We start from the raw sequence: 17,776 nt of genomic DNA, 5'->3' as shown, positions 1-17,776 counted from the left end.
GAAGTGACAGAAGCAGGTCATTCTGAAACCTGAAAAACTGTTTAATAAGTCAAATTCTCCCTAGTGCATGAACTGTTTTTTTATTCAAAAAATTTCTCTCTTTTCCTTTAATATTTCCCTGTTTAAAATTGGGAGATGGTGGTGGTGGGGAATTTTCACAAACACCTACTTGCATCCTGGTCCCCTGTGGTTATCAGCCACCCCCCCCTTACTCTCCTTTCCCTGCACCTCATTAACCTCTGCTTCGCAGCCTCATTTACTGAAGAACAGGTATTTGTCTAGAATGACACAGCAGTAACTAGCAAAGTTCAGGGGAATCTGAATGTCCTAACATTTCTCCCTTCATGGATATCTTATTGTTCCAAATTGCAGTGGTTTGTAATCTTTCTTGTTGTTGTTAGTTTTATTCTGTGTTAAAACAGTGAGAATGTGATTGTAATTGTGGACTCATTCCAAAAAAAAAGAAAACCATTCAGTGCACAAAAAAAAATCTAACCTTTGCCTACAATTTTAATTTGTTCACAGACTCCCTAAAGCCAAGTTCAAAACCTTTGTTTTAGAAAGCAAGCCAGCTTTAAAGTTTTGCATTTTTGTGAAGAGAATAATTTACAGTGACTTAGAAGGATATTTTTATATTTATAACTAACTGGCTTACTGAATGGAGAGTAATGCAATAAGAAACATTTTTTATTTACATCATGTATTTCCCTATAACTTTCAGAGTATCAGAATTTCTGAGAGATGAGATCATTCATTCATTCATTTTATGCATGCATTCAACAAGTATTCATTGAGCATCTATTATGTGCATGGCACGGTTCCACGCACTAGAAACACAACAGTTGGAGGGAAAACAAATATGTTAGAGTCTCAGCCCACAGGAAGTACATACTTAAGAGATACTGGGTAAAGACAATAAAAATAAATACATAATAGATTTATAATAGATTAGATTGTAATAAATGCTAAGCAGAAAAGCTAAGTAGGTAAGGGGATTTAGGGAGCATTAGGGACTGCAGTTTCAAATAGATGATCAGGGGAGAGATCAACAGCATCATCAACAGCATCAATAATTGTCATTGAAAATCACCAGCCAATATCTCTTTAGAGACACAATGGGATGCTGTGAGTCCACAACCTCATCCCTGAGAGTAGGGTGGGAGAGCTAAGTGTGAGAAACAATGTGGGAGAGAGAGGGACAGCATGAGGGGGATGCTTGCCTTACTTGCTCGAAACCACCAGGGATACAACCCAGCGGGTTCTTACTTGCTCCTTTCTGGTTTGGTTTGTCTGTTACAAACACTTTAGAGGTCTTAGAAGTTGCCATTTAATTTGTTTTAATAGCAAAAAGATTTATAGAAGCACATATGTTTCTCGATTTTCTTAAAGGGACTGAAGGATATGCAAAGAGTAAAACAGGTAAATAGCATATTTTAGGGAATAAGTCAGATATTTTATAAGCTATGGCAAATTTTCAAACTCTGAGCTTGCCATGGGTAGTTTGCAATGTCAGAACTGAGATTATCTATCTAATACCTTTAATTTATTAATAAGAAAATCAAGGTCCACAAGAAATTAAGGTGCTTGTCTGAAGACATCCCGCTCATTTTCTTTTTTTTTTAATTAATAAATTTTATTTTTATATTCCCCATACAATTGCAATCCCCCCATTCTGACCCCAGTCCCTCCCCTCCCGCCCCCCACCCCCCAAAAAGTGTCTCTGGTTCATAGTTTTTGTTGATTTTGATTTTCACTTTCTTATAGTTATTCATTTTCCTGGTCCCTTATTTAAGTATTCTAGATTCCTGCTATGAGTGAGACCATCCGGTATTTTTCTTTTTCTTTTTGGCTTATGGAGTAGGGATCCAACATGATGTTGCACAGACCTGAATTCGCTAAAATGGATTATAAAAAATACCACACAACACCAGGCTCAAATAGTTCTGATAGATTTTCTGCATGCCTAATTTACTTCAAAGTCATTCATACTTTATACAATGTGAAAACCAAATCTGCCTCCACAATTGATTAAAATACAAGACCACAGTCATGAATGAATCAAGATTAAGAAATCCAGAGGTCTGCCTAAAGCACAAAGATTATAGCTACTAGGTAGCCAGTGCCATTCTCAGTCTTTGTTGACAGTGATTAGATCAGAACCAGTTTCTTTTACTACTAGGTAACTTTGGCTAATGAAGGGTCCATAGTTTCCTGTTACCTGTCAGCAGTAATGGTTTTGCTAAGTAAATGTTGTGCTATGTCAGGTCTGTTCCACAAAGAACATGTGTTAGAAAGTTGGGCACATTTATTATAAGGAGGATTGCTTCTATGGATCTTGCTAGAAAAGGATTAGTTAAGGTACTTGATTACCTTATCTTCAGTTTGGTCATTATCAAGTACTGTAAATGTATTCACCAGTTATCATCATTTCTCTTCTGTCTGCACGCACCTGAAGGAAAGAACAAGGGGAAACATCAAGCAGGTTTGTGATTTCTCTTCTGCTACATGTTTGTTTATAAATCTGGTGCCTAACAGATGTTTTAAATGTGTCTCATGTGAGTAAAATCGATCAACAAATTCAAGATGATTAAAAGTGACCTTTCACAGGATGCCTGCAAAGGTTGCTGTTTTATTGATTTCCCACACCCCATGGAAGCAAAGTGTCTTCCTCTGACTCACTGCTTTTTACAATCTGCAAGGCATGGAACATTCTGGAGGTATAGGGGAAATGAATAATAATTACGGCCTTTGGTTATTCCTTGCTACCATTTATCCTACAGAAGTCTTACCCAAGTATTAAAATCCTTGGAAGAATTACTTCTGCTCTCATTCATTAAGGTCCTTCTCTTAGAGTAAGAAATTGTGTCTCATAAGAAACACTGTGTACAGAAAGGAACAAGTGCTCTGTGACATCTCCAGTTTACTTTCAAAACAAGAGTCCCCTCCATCCTTTAGGAAGAAGTTAATCTCCCAGAAATGTTACCAAATAATTTACAGTCATTCTTTCATGCCTCAGAAGGAAATGCTTTATCTGATTAAATAGCAGAGTTAGAACCAGAGGGGATAAGAGTTGAAAGAAAACACTTGATCTCTGTCAGGGAGTGTCAGTAAGGGTCTGGTTTGGGAGTAAAATCCTGCCCAGAACTGGCCCCTGAGTGAAGGCCAGTGTGGGTCCCAAGATTGTTCCCTTAACTTTGTACTCTTGAACTGACATCAATCATATGTTTTTATTACATACTGAAACTAACTTTGGAAGTTCATTTGGGGTGATCAGGCTACAGGTCATCCATTTCTACTTTATATCAATTACCACTGTAAAGGATTCACAAACAGAAACATAAATGCATTCATTTAAGATGGGACATAAGATGGGGTAGGGATGCAACATCTAGCACTCCTTCAGGGTCACTTCTCCCAGGAAGTGACATTGAAATGCTTCTCCTATTTGGTATAGAGAGAGTTAGAGCAAAGGGCATTGGATATTCCTGGATAGAAATAGTTTCAGTAGACTGAAGAGTTGCTTTCTTTAGAGATATTTCTGCCCAAAGAGAGGTTCTGGTCATTAGAACATTCTTTGCATAGAAACTCAGTCGATCTGACTGATTCTGACCCTCTAGCCCTCCTTTGTCTAGAATTCATGCGAACCACACCATCCTTCTCTTGTGACTCTACTTTGAAAAAGTTACATGAAATAAATTGTGACTATTATAAGCTGTTTTAGTCCCTTTGATGATATTTAAAAGCTTTCTTTGGCTCAGAAGTGATCTATTTACAAATTATCTCAAAGAGTGAGTTGTCTCTAACAAAGAGACCATCTTTGTCACAAATTTTGTAGCTACATGAGAATAAAATCACCTGTTACTGTTTCATCATCCTAAACAGGCAGAGGGAGAAGAACACCTGAAGGAGGGTTTGTAAATCATGTGGCAGTGCTTGCAGAAGTGTTACCTCTGTGGAAGTCCTGAGTGAGGGGTTCCTTTGGGATGACACAATGAGATTACATTTTCCAAATGTTAGCAAGGCAGAAAGTAAAGACAGAAGTATAAATATTGCTCCTTAATCCCCAAATGAACCTCCCAGCCAGCTATTAAGATTCAAAAAGACAACCCAACAAATGTTTTAAATTTCATGATATTCACATACATACATGTAAAACATTAAAATTCATTCTGTCTGTTTGTGACTGTGGTTTACAAAGATAACTCATTTGAATATATACAGAAGCACTGAGCTATGTTGTTGATTTAAAGAATCACACAGAGATTTCTTGCTTCTCTCTGGTCAAATGTCCACCTTGAGACACATCGTGCATTGCTTTAAGGTATTCTTGACTTCATGAATTAAATCTTCATACTTCACCCATTCAGGTCTTCTATCCTTCAACAATAGATGACATCATCCTGTGTGAAACTATAACAAAAAATGTCCTTAATGAGTAATTCTTGGATAGAGTAATAAAATGCTCTTGAGCTCAAGTAGTTTGTATAAAGAAAATTCAAACATCAATAAAAATGGGAAAGATGTGAAATATAAAAGGAGAGAAAATTTAAAATATTCCACAATATGAGGGAAATAAGCAGAAGCTCCCATTTTAATATTGTCTTAATTTTTACCTTACTGTGTCCACAGTCATTGGAAGTTATAATACCACATAATGAATGCAGGAAGACTGTTGTAATAACAATAGAACCATCTGAGGAAATAACAAATTTGTCCTTACACCAGCAAAATCTGCCCAAAGGAAACACATTTAAATGAGTGTTCTCCCTTGGAGAAGAGCAGATCTAGGTCCAGAATATTGCTGGTTGATATTTGACCCAATTTCAAATGGACTAATTAACTCCTCTCATGTGAGAGTCCTTTACTGTGTAGGACTATTGGGTTATTGATAGTGATTCAGATAAACAGAATAGATAAACTTGAGTCAAAATACCTGTTATCTCCCAGGTATTTTAAAGCCTGGATTCTCCTAAGCCCTTCTTAATGATTTTTCATTGTGTTAAGAACTGGAAGTAATCCAGGTATACATGAGTTCGATACAGTAGTGATCCCTCTCTCCTCAAGGAAAGGCCCACCACTGTAAACCAGGCCAGATCCAGAGGGGCTTTTCTCTCTGCAGAATGAATCAGATGTCACACCTTCATATGCACTCTTAATTATCTGGCTTCCCTAGTCTGGAATATTCTTATTAAAAAGAGAAGATTGTGTCTTTCTACTACAAGGTTGGGGCTATGTTTAAACAAAATTCAACTGTGATATCTTAGGCCACAAAGGGAGACATCCAGATCCAAGATGGTATTGTATTGTCTGTGACAGATCTAAAAGTTTTCTTTAAAAAGACAAACCCTCAGTTTCATGAAGAGCTCTACTGAACAAAAGTGAGAATAATATTTCTTTGACTCTTTTTGGTGCAGGGTCAGGTACAAATTACTGTTGGTCTCAACTGAACCTGCTGTGTTCTTCCTCTACTTAGGCTACAAATACTACTTCTTTAGCATCATTTAGTCAGTCATTTGTTTTCTTCTGTCTTCCCTCTAAAACAATGTTAGTTTCATTTGTGGTGGCAAATGTGTTTATTGATTTTATTCTAAAATCATCCCATTAAGCAATTTTTCCAACTCATTTTTTAAACTCGACAGTTTTTCTCTATTGGTATAAATTGTCACTTTCAAAATTTACCTATACACCCATCTATCTAGATTAAGGCAGTATTCTCATCCTGAGCTCTTACATCCACCTCCCTTCCTCCTTGACAAGGTCAGTTAGCCATCAAATCACTTGTGACTCAACTCATCACACTTGTACAAGAGGCTTTTACTTCTTCCTACCTGATACATTTTTATTGCTACAAGAATTAACCAAACCATCACAGGTTTGGGGATTATCAGTAAATCTCACTGTCACCCTGACTCAATACCTGCTTCACAGTTAAGCTGCCAGAATCTAAATTTATAAGGAATTAATAGAAACCTGTCATATTTCTTACTAGTCAATCTAAAGTTGCTTGAACAGGTATTTGTGAGGCTGTTATAAAGATGCATGTCTTAAAAGTTAAAGCATAAAGGAAATTATCTTATTACATTACAATCTTGTGCTGTGATCCACTGAGGGATTTGTCTGAACTGCCCCACGTGGTTGACTTTATTGGGTTCTGAGGAGACATGTGAGAGAGCACTCTAGAACACTGACAGAAAAGACTGCATTCTTATATTTCTTCTGCATTAATTTCCTGTTATTTGCATTTACTTTCTTCTCTGTGCAATGAATGATCTGCATGTGTTGCTGAACTAAATTCAGTGAGACTAGATAGTTTTTTTCAGCAATGTGTGTTCTTATTGGCAAAATGTTAAAATGTTTCAGAAACAATCTTTTCAAAATAGTCTCTCCTTCTGTTCACATTTATTGATGGGGGAAAGGATTTAGTCTTTTAAAAATACATCATAAGACTTAAAATAAAAAATATTTTTTGTAAAACTGGCAACCTAAAGTCATGTCTTCTGTCTTTTTGAAAATGTATTCTGGCAATTGGTTACCTATATTAACTATAATTGCAGATTTTCATACAAATCAAGAACTTGTTTTTTTAATTGCAATACAGTTAAATTTAATTGATTCCTATAAATATTTTAAAGTTCTGAAAGACTTTATTCCACAACCATTTATATTACATTGCTATTTATTAAAAGGGTTGCTATATTCTTTTTTTCTTTTCTTTTCTTTTTCTTTTTTTTTTTTTTTTTTTTTGGTGGGACCCTCGCTGGTGGCCAGGGATCCAACTGGCGCTGCAGAGGCTGCGGGCAGCCTCGCAAAAAAGGGTTGCTATATTCTAAAATACTTATTTCCTTATTTTCATATAAAACAGATGCTAACACATAGACTACCATTATTTATAATGCCTATTTCAAATCGAATTATTTCAACTTAACCATTAACAGCACTGGGTATATTTTGAGCAGCACGACTAAAATAGTGCTTAGTGTTTAAACAGTCTGTGTACTTCTGTATGAAAACAATAGTCAAATGGCTTTGTTTTTCAAAAAAAGAAAAATCCCTAAGCACTTTCCTAGTGGTGAAATGCTTAGTAATGTGCTGCTCTATTTCCCTCACTCCTAGTAAGGTCTGTAGTAATAAGCAGAAGCTCTTCAGAATGTACACCTCACGGAAGCAGAGGTACCCAGCATCCCGGCTATTGACATGAAATTTGAGAATGCCAACTAACCTCAGGTGCATGACCAGGCCATACCGCCGCCCTATCTGAGCCCTACTCAGGACTCACTCTTCCTAAGGACTTCTTGAATGAGGTTTTCAACCCGCTTGTAAATTTTCTTTGTTGCCTGTTGCCTGCTTTGATACTGACTTCCCCAGAGACAAATAAATAGGCAGGGTCCCGCGCAGTACTGGCAGTCAGCCCCTTGGCGCCTCCTTGTGGTGACGCAACCGCTGAGCTGCTGCACGCGCTGGATTGTTCTGGCTCAGTTGCCATATTGTGCCTGGGGCGAGAATTTGGAGCAAGCTTATCCTATGAAAGGCTAAAACCCTAATTAAGTATAACAAAAACTACCGCATCCTAAGTCCGAGAGGATTACTGTGGAGTTATGATGGTGTCACACAGTTCCCTGGCAGAGAACATGCAATAGTAGGCTGCATGCTGGGTCAACTTGTACAGGGGAGAATTCCCTCACTGAGCCGGTTGTGGGAGGCTCCCCTGTGTATGGTTCTCAGCTGGTGATGTGGGGCTGCAGACTGAGAAAGATGCTGCAATCAATGACCACAGCGACCTTTTGGTTACTTTCTCCAAAGAGAGACCTATTTGTTGGTCTCTTGGGATTCTTCCTAAAAGCACATATATAAATCTTCCTCAAAGATAATGTTTATAGATGTCACTAAAAAGCAAGAAAATAATGAAAATGTCAGTGGGCCAGTGAAGAGCCTATATTTTTAATCAATGTGTGTTTTCAGTAACAACCACCTAATCAGTTAATCAGTTTAATAGTCATCTAATCAAGATATGCTGTTGATTTTTAAAGGGGAAATGCAGTAAGAAAACTAATAAAAATGAGATTTTGTAAGAGGTCACAAAAATAAGTATTTGCCTTGGAAAGGAAAATTCTGTCTGGTTAAAAAGTTCTGGATTAGGATCTTAGTCTTAACTTTAATACAATTATCTCAAAAGAAGATGAAAAAATTACATTGTTTTTCTAATTTACCATGTAATATATTGAGTTTCACTTTACAAGAGTAATTGAGAATTATTTTAATACTAGCCATTGGCAGAAATTAATAGTTTAAAAGGACAATGGAACCTAGAATTCCGGTACATTAAGTGCTTTAAATGATACCAAGATTCAAATTATGTTCACTTCCCTTTAATTCTTAGAGAGATAACATCAAAATATTTCATAAGGTAATTTTTTTAATATTTTCATAGGACCAATTTTTAAATATTTTGTTATTGTAAATAAACCATGGTATATTTGATACTGAAACTTATTTTAGATATTTTTTACTGATTCAGTAATTGAAATTTTTAAAAAGAGAAACTAATTTGACATTAAATGGTTTCATGATGTTTTTAATCATTCTTCTTCATTTAATTGTCATAGGAAAGTGATATGTCTTGAAAGTTTGAGAAAGCAGTATTATATTAACTAAACCCAATCTTCTGTAATAATTAACATCTGTTAGTTGCAGAAAAGGTAATAGATTAAATAGAGTGAGGACACTTGTGATGGCAGCTATAGTGACTTTAGCCATTCATGAATCTAAAGAAAAGAGCAACAGTGAGCATATGCTCCTGAACCAGATCATCATAAATTTAAATGATGAAACAGATGAGTTGACCTGAAAAAGAATTGAAATTTTTGCTATTAAAGAAAAGTAGACATTTTGAGTACTACCCCTTTGAAGATTTGTTTAAATAATTTGGAGGCTTTGGATGACATGGAAAACTAGCCTGAAAATAAGAAGATGCAGTTTTATGATGTTATTGTTGCTGACATTTAATGTAATCTACCATTTAAACACATTTTTGCCAGGTACAGAGAAATCCTTCAACTTACGGGATTGTTTTAAAGAAGTTTTGAACCCACCTGACCCCATCACAAAACTGCCCAGCCTGTTCTTTGCATGTGCCTTCAGCTAGCCATGCTGTATTTAGCTATGTCTGCATTTCAGAGGGGAACTGTCAGTTGCATGATCAATTTGTTTACTGTTACCATGACTTTCTGATCACCATAGTTCATTATCAGATTTGTTTTCATATAAACACACATAAAATGTGATGTCTTTTTAGAACATCATTTGTTAAGCAACTAAGCATGGAAAAATAAATGTTACTGTCTCTTGTTAGCTACAAAACACATATCCACTAAACACATTTGCTGTTGGCATGCTGCAGTTGGGGACAGTGGACAATGCGGTAAGTGGAAAAGACAAGGCCTTCGCCCTGCCTCAAAAAATCCTTGTCCCTGAGAACACACCCTCACACCCCCAAAGGCTACAGGTTGCAGCATCTCAGAGTAGCTGCTCCCAGGGGCTCCCCTAGGCCATTTACCCCTCAGTTCCCTAGGTCATGAAGCATCCTGGGTCTCTCATTCAATAACAGTGTCACTTTCTGATGAATAACACTGTGGTTTATAAATGAAACAAGAAAACAAACAAATGGGTACAAAAGCTTCTTATGGTTCATTTGATTCCCACAAAAATCACTTGGCTCTATTGCTGCTTTTGTCTCTATGACAGAGCTGAGAATGCCAAACCCCAAGTTTCTCTTATTCCAACCTGCCCCTCCCACCACCTCATACATCTCAGAATTAGGAAAGTATGGGGAGGCTCTTTAGATTTTGTTGTGGTTAATACTTCCTTTATCAACCCACAGTTCAATCCTAGCTGGCATCTGAGAAGTGAATGTCTGAATAAATATAATTTACCAGTAGCTGCCACAGCAAATCAATAACCTGTTTTATAGCAGGAAATTGTGTTAGTGAGCATAATATCTCATCCCATTAATCAGTCATCACATTCATTATACGTAGAGGCTGTTCTACCTTGTGTGTTTCTTGTCTCAAAAGAATGAATGTAAGCATAAAAGAAATGTGGTATTAAGTGTTGTGTCTTTAATGTTATGTATGCAGTGCTATCAACTGCTGTGAGATTGCATGAATTTATGGATATCATAATCTTGCCTGGATTATAAACTGCATGCAGAATGTAGATATATCTGTAACTGTCATCCCTGTTTTCCTGTAGAAATGTTAAGGAATTACAAAGAGACATGCTCCCAAATAAAAAGTAGCTTTTTATAAATCTCAAAAGTTGAGGTTAAGGTTAATCAGCTTCAAAATTGAATACCAAACCAGATCTTGGTTATTTCCAGTGTAATTGTGTATCATCTACTGTACTGGATCTCTGTCCTTTCTATGATGAATCCAGGAAGGGTGTGTATACCTGTAGAATGAGGTTGACTTGAAATGAATGCAATTAGAGAAATTAAATAAAGAAAATTTTCAATATGGGAAAATACATCACTATGATTTACTTGTTGAAAACATTTTGTCTGTTGAAATATATGACCATATATAGTTTCATCAAATTATTTACCCAAGTGTAGTGGAAGAAATTGTTTGACATGTAATAATCATGCCTCTGTTGTTCACAGTCAGAAGCTAAGTTTTAAGGAGCGAGTGCGCATGGCTAGCCCAAGGGGCCAGAGTATTAAGAGCAGACAAGCCTCAGTAGGCGACCGGAGGTCCCCAAGCACTGACATCACAGCCGAGGGCAGCCCCACCAAAGTGCAGAAGAGCTGGAGCTTCAACGACCGAACCCGCTTCCGGCCCTCGCTGCGCCTCAAAAGCTCTCAGCCAAAACCAGTGATGGACGGTAAGGCCTGTTTTTCCATAACCATTTTTAATTTGCTAGGCTATAGTGAGTGAGATTATGAAGTAATTAATTCTCCATGGAACCATTTGAAGATAGAAGGAAACAACCCCAGGGGAAGAGTTGTTTGTTTGTTTTATTGGAAATTTATTCATTGCCTTGGGCAAATGTACAGAACATAAGTTTACTTTTGGAAGCAACTTTGGCAGCTAAATCTACATTTCAGAGAAGTCAGACAAAATGTTAATTCTTCACTGGTATCTACAACATATTATTATTTCTCAGACAAGGTCCATATAGAGATCAACATGATCATCCTTCTGATGGATAGGTGATGCCTGATACGCCAAGGTCGAGGCCCAAAGATGACCAGGAGCCTGTGAATGTCTTGAAACAAATCAGGGCAGTAGCACCTTTCCGGACAACAAAGAAGGTGCTAGTCTCTTTTCCCACTATGCTTGAGCCACCTACCACCAAATCAGAGACCACTGCTTATCTTCCTTAGGAAGATTCCTGTTGAAAGTGCATATCCATGAGAAGTAGAATTGAAGTTCTTCTTCCAAAAGGAATTAACCTATTTTATTTATCTTATTATGTAGCAGAAGTTTACTTGCCAACACATTTTATTGAGTGCCACATAATTTTGATGTTTATAAAATATTTTCTTTTTAATTTAAGATTAGCTTGGCTTTCCTTTTAAGTATGCCCCCTGGGATCTCATACTGGGCAAAGAACCAAAATCAAATAGCATCTTCCATTAATACATAAAAATTCCAAAAGTCCCATCAGTCCTTCTGTTCTTATTCCCTAGCATAACCTGTATTTTCCCAGGCCCTGAAAGCCTAAGGGATAAAATTAACAGCCAGGGGTCATAATCACAGTGCTCTCAGGCTCTCTACAGGGAAATCTCTGGAACCTCAGCTCACAGGTCCCTCCTGATGCTTTCAGAGATCACTGACAATCTCTCTCCCACTCTCTAGTGAGCAACATGACTCCCCTGTTCACATTTCTTCATTCTCCACAACCCCGTGGATGTCTTACTCACTGAGTGGACTCCTAGTTGCTGACCCATTGTGGCCCCTTTTAAGGGAGTTTGCAGCTCCCATCTGGGCACAGGACATGTTCATTCTACCAGGCTTTCCCTCCACCTGTCACTGTGCTAAGGTGGGAAGTGCCCCCTCTACCAGACTGGACTCTTCTCCACCCTGCCTCTGTTCTGAGTCCCTGGTGGCATGGATTTTCAATGGCCACCGGTTTCCACATTTTTCTCCCTAAGAAGTTAGCTGAAAACCCATGAACAGCTAAGTGAAAAGTTTCCAGTTACAGGATTTTTGTGGTACACTGAAACTTTATTTTTTTCATTTTTTTTATTGAGGAATATATAATTAACATATAACATTATATTAGTTCCAGGTGTACAGAATAGTGATTTGATGTTTGAATACATCACAAAATGATTCCCACAAGCAATCTAGTTACTATCCATCACCATACAAAACTCACTTTTAGGACTTACTCTCTTGGCAGTTCTCAAGTATATGCTACAGTATTGTTGACTGTAGTCACCATGCTTGACAAATATAAAGGGTGGGGGTGAAGTGGGTAAAGAGGGTCAAGAGACACAAGCTTCCAGTTAAATATGTCATGCAAATGTAATGTACCAAGTGGTGACTCAAAATTGATTTTCTGATTATAAATGGATATCTTTTCTAGAGGACAATTTGGCAATATATATCTGAAGTCTTTGCATATGCCAAAGTTGGGACACAGCCCACCCACCAGTTCCATTTCTAGGATATAATTAACATAACAAAGTAATATCAAACATTAGATATGATGTTACAAGTTAAAAATTATTGACATAGAAAGATGATCACAAAAAATTCTACTTTGCTGTTGTGTGTGCACGTGTGTGCGTGTGTGTGTCTTGTGTGTGTGTGTATGTGTAAATTGATCTAAAAGAAAAGGTCTGGAAATATTTACAATATGTGATTCAAAGTGGTGAGACTCAGATATAGTTTGTTCGTTTTGTTCATCTGGATTTCATAATATATCCAAAATGAACATATAAAGTTGTTGTAATAAGAAAGCAAAAGAGGATTTTATATTTTAAAAAAGTTAGGCCTTCCTTTCACACCCTGCCCTCTCCCCTCCATCCATACTAGGATCCCTCAGCCTAACGGGGTAGAGGGGGGTCACTAAACCCTTCCCCTTAGGCCGATTCCCCTCCAAATGGTCTCATTGAGTGTAAGCATCAAGTCTCTAATCATGTTTAGCAGCTTCCATTACAAATGGAGCGGCATTAGTCTCTGAAGCTGCCAAAAGAAAGAACCACAGACTGGATGACTTAAGAAGAGAACATTTCTTCACAGTTCTGGAAACTGGAAGCCCATGATCTCTTTAGCTTGTAAATGGCCACATTCTTCCAGTGTCTGCTCATCATCTTCCTTCTATGAGTATCTGTGTCTGGATCTCCTCTTCTAAGGATACCAGTCATTGGATTAGAGTCCACTCTAATGACTTCATTTGAACTTAAGTGCCTTGTTAAAGGCCCTGCCTCCAAATACAGTCACATTCTGAGTTACTAGAGATAGAACTCCAATATATGAACTTCAGAGGGACAATTGAGTCCATAAGAGAGCTCCTAATCACCCACATCACAGCACCCCTGGGCCAAGTGGAAGGGGGAAGTTGAGGGGGGCAAGGTGTGTGAGCTTATCTTTAGCCCTAGCCCTGAATTCACACTGTCTGGAAACCCAGGCACTACCAGCAATGGGTTCATACTCTTTAAAACTGGATTTCAAAAAAGCATTCAACTCTGTGTTGTGAAGTCTTTGCAGTTGGCTGAGCACATCTAGATATGAAATTCATAGTATCTGGATTCTGAATTTTGAAAATTAATTCTACTTGGATGTTTGACCAGAGGGAAGTCATTTTTCAAAGACTCTTAATATCAGCACCATCCATCACAGTGTTTTCAGGTACTGCTGAGTTGTCTCAGAGGGCAGACGGATAGAAACAAAAGTCCTATTCTTCACGAGATCACAAATTGGAAAGGTCTCCTGCCATCTGTCTTCTACATCATTCATACAAGTGCAGTTCTGTTTGGCTAGAAAGGAATTGCTTTTGACTGGTTGATGCCTGTCTCAATCAGTTCTGAAACCCCTAAGAGACAGGAGGTCTGACTACTGTTCTGTTGAAGTAACTGTTTGCTTCCCACCTGCAAGAGATCATGACTCCTGACTCATTTTATCCACTTGTCCAGAATCTTTACCTCTGATTTAACGCAACATTTCTTCTTGTGGAAAAGTTTCCTTTTTTATAGAAAAAATATATATAAAGTAGCTCTCAAATAAATTCAGACTTCAATTATACATTTGTATTTATAGTACCTCTCCAGGTATTAAGTATTTCTAAAATCCACTTACCACCCATAGAAAATAATGTATAACATGAGAGCCAATTCCCAATCATTCCAGACCTATTTGCTCATTTATTTTTGGGACCCTTTTCTTCTACTTCTCTTTTTAGGCATTTCACTGCCCATTAACATGCTCAGGGAGAGTGGATGAATAGCAGAGAGAATAATAGAAATTCAGATTTGCCTTTAAATTAAAAACCAAGTTACACTTGTAATATAATGGGCCTGTAACTGAAGGATACTGTAGAGGGAAAACAAAAGTACCTATGCTGGACCAGACAGCAGTGGAGGCAGCAGCACTGGAAGGTGGTGCTGGATGATCAGATACAGCTCTTTGTGAGTTTCTGGCCCATACCAACCACAGCAGCTCTTTGAGACACCAGGCCCAAACCTTTAGAGCTCCTTCCAGGTGGTGGTGGTAGCAGCAGGACTGGAGGCAGGGAATGCCGCCTGGTCACTTGCTGGAAAGCTCTTCGGCTTCTTTCTTTGAAATGTCCACTGCTTCTTCTTCAGAGGCCAGGTACCAAGTCAGAGGATTCTGGGAGTCTCAAGATGGCTCCTGCCCTGCTTTCTAGCTCATTTAGGGTCCCCCACCCTAGTTGATACCTGCCTGATTGGACCATTTAACCTGACTGGTGCCAGAGGGAAAGGCTGCCCATAGGTGGCAACTTTTGGCAACAGGGAAAACCACCATATTTTTCCAGTGGCTCCCACTGCTTAGGCGTCTGTGTGAAAACTCCAGTCTTCCCCTGCAGTCCACGCTGAGGGGCCCCTGTTTCATTCTGTCTTGTGTCATTTCCTCTGTGTGTCTGTTTTTTAAACATAAAGACCAGATTTAAAATTCTTTTTCTCCTTTCTCTTGTCTCATCATTTCCTTGAGACAGTGAGCGTAGACTGTCCTAACTCTTTAAACGTCTAAAGAAAGACAAAGTGGGTAAAAGAAAACCTAGAGACAAATTTTAAAACTCGCATTTAGATAATATAATCCCTCCACACATACAATCAGCCATACGTTCCCCATCACCACCACCAAGGGAAACCGGTGCCTTCCTCACCACCTCCTCACCAGCCCCACGATGCCTCGCTCTGCAAGCTGTTTGCATTTGGGACTCCTCCTTCCCTCGCAGGCCAGTGATGACTAACTGGGTCTCAACTAAAAATAGCAAAAGAGTGGAAATGCACAGCATGAGATCCCAGAACTCTCAGCAACTCTTGAAGATAAGAATCCCCTTCTCTTCTTAACCTCTATCTTCCACATCTCAGCCTTACCGGTCTCCTAAGGCTCTGCTTGAGATTATTCATTTAAGATGGCCAAGAAAACTGACAAAAAGGATACATTTTATGCAATGGTTTTGTCAACTGTCATGAACTAACAGTCTCCTGTACCAACAGTGGGGTACTTTCATCCAAACAGCGTAAATAACACTCTACCGACATTTTATATTTGACTAACTTATGCATGGGCCTTTCATCGTATAGTAATCCTCTTTTACACTTGTTTCCCAATGACATCTTCTTCCCTCATGTTTTTCTCAGTCTCCCCAGTTGACATTTTCGGTGTTCCTACAAAATGCCAAGCACTGCATTACACTTAACATTTTTTCCTAATTTGCCATATTGATGACCCAACTTCAGTTAGATTTTGATTCAAATTTTCCACAATGTATGATGCTTCCTGGCACTTTCTGAAACTGCCTGATAATGACTCTGCATTGTATTGACAAAATACTCTTGTTAAAGATTATTCTATTAGGGCTCCTACTTACCCTGTTTGTACACATCCTGGCAGGGTGTTCTAACAGAGGGGCAGGCCCACTCCTGTAAGCTCTGTCTGTGACAAAACCTGATGGTTTTCTTTCATGATCAGAACAAAAGAAGTTTTTAAGAATGATTGGATCTAAACTCTAGAAATTTATACTCTATGCCTCATAAATTATACTCTATACCACCTTAATGGCTAGCATAATTTATGCAAAAGTCTACAGAGAGTATCTGAAGGATTCTGAAATATCCTGTAAGTTTCTTCACTAAAGAAATTGGTAAAAACTGTTACCTGAAGGGGTTATCCGGTTCGGGTCCTTATGTCTCTTCTTTTGTTGTCCAGGTTCCTCATTCATTCTGTTATAGGGCAGCCCCGATATAAAACAGGTTGCCTGGCTGTGGGTCCTCACCCACGCGCTTAAAAGGGACTTATTAATACTCCACTACAGGCACACACAAATGGTTAATAAAAGGTTTCTTTACAAGGGAAAGGGAATTAAGGAAATGTACAAATCAGGAAGAAAATAGGGAAATAAAGTCTTTAATGCGTCCTACCCGATCCGCCGACTTGGAAACCCAAAGGCACTCTCCGAGCTGGCCAGACGCTGCGAGCTGGTGGAGAGCCAAAATGGGGGATCCCCTCCAAAGCCCACATGTCTGGCTTTATACCAAACCTGGCTGCTTAACCCCACCCTCAGGTCCCAGCCACCTTCCCTTTGGTGGTGATGGGATTTGGAGTTCCCAGTGTCTTTGGCTTTGGCCTGGGGTGGGGATGGAGTCCACAAAGCCTGTATGGAATTAGCTTTAGGACAGCCTTTTCCCCCTAACAATTCCTCAGTCATTTCTTCACTCAGGGATATATCCAAGTCCTGTGTGACCTATTCCTGTTCCCCCAATACTTCTGTATTCCAAAGTTCTTCTTCACTTTTGGGGGTAGGAAGGGGACATGACCTCTCAGCCTCTGTTTACAGACTCTGAGTTACTAAGTAGTTATTGTATTTTTAATGAGGGTTGCCTTTTCCAATACTTTTTGTAAAATGCCTCGTCCTAGTTTTTAATTACTAGGGACGTGGGTTTCTGTTTTGATTAAACTAGAGTCCCCCCCGGCTTTCTATTCTAATCCAAGTACTCTTTTCTTTATAGAACAGGATTTCTGTCCATATTTCTCTAGGTTCTGCCCCAATGTTGTCGTCACCCTATACTGATAAGGAAAATTATTTTTTCTTCCTGTTAGTGAGAAAAAATAGCTCCCTACTTAAGAGCTTTGAACGGATACCACCTCTTCCCTTCCAGCAGAAACTAAGTTGCCAGCTGACCTCCTTAAACCAAATCTTTTCAGCTTCCACATATCTAGGTTTTATTGAGAAAATGCAAGGTTGTCTGGAGCTCTGAATTTTTGTTTCACTGGCACAGCTGTGTGTGTGTGTGTTTGTGAGTGTGTGTGTGTGAGAAAGAGAGAGAGAGGAGGGGAGGGGAGAGAAAAGAGATGGTGCTTTAAAATGAACTAGAACGCTATATTATGTATTGCTGCATAACAATTTACCCCAGACTTAGCAACTTGAAACAACAGCACTTACAACCTCATCATCTATGGACAGGAATCTAGTAGCAGCTTGGCTGGGCCCATCTGGCTCAGTCTCTCAGAGGATTGCAGTCATGCTCTGGCTGGGCACCAGGTCATCTCAAGACTCACCTGGAGGCGGATCTGTTCCCAACTCA

At 38.7% G+C, this 17,776-nt stretch overlaps 1 protein-coding gene across 5 annotated transcripts in view; it reads left to right on the top strand.

The window, feature by feature from the left end:
• KCNQ5 (potassium voltage-gated channel subfamily Q member 5) overlaps positions 1–17,776 on the top strand; it is a gene marked incomplete at both ends in the record, with an annotated part of 479,225 nt that overhangs the window by 417,579 nt on the left and 43,870 nt on the right. Inside the window, 3 exons of one of the 5 annotated variants that reach the window (XM_084228520.1) lie at positions 2,456–2,482; positions 7,114–7,170; positions 10,658–10,878. In XM_084228520.1, the coding sequence (XP_084084646.1) occupies positions 2,456–2,482; positions 7,114–7,170; positions 10,658–10,878 (305 nt within the window). The remainder of the gene's footprint in view (positions 1–2,455; positions 2,483–7,113; positions 7,171–10,657; positions 10,879–17,776) is intronic. The other 4 variants (XM_084228521.1, XM_084228522.1, XM_084228523.1 and 1 more) reach the window with 4 other exon arrangements.

Source organism: Talpa europaea, assembly GCF_964194135.1.
Source record: "Talpa europaea genome assembly, chromosome: 2".
Taxonomy (NCBI): Eukaryota; Metazoa; Chordata; class Mammalia; order Eulipotyphla; family Talpidae; genus Talpa; species Talpa europaea.
Note: the sequence above shows the minus strand (reverse complement) of the source record. Positions and strands in the feature narration are given on the sequence as shown.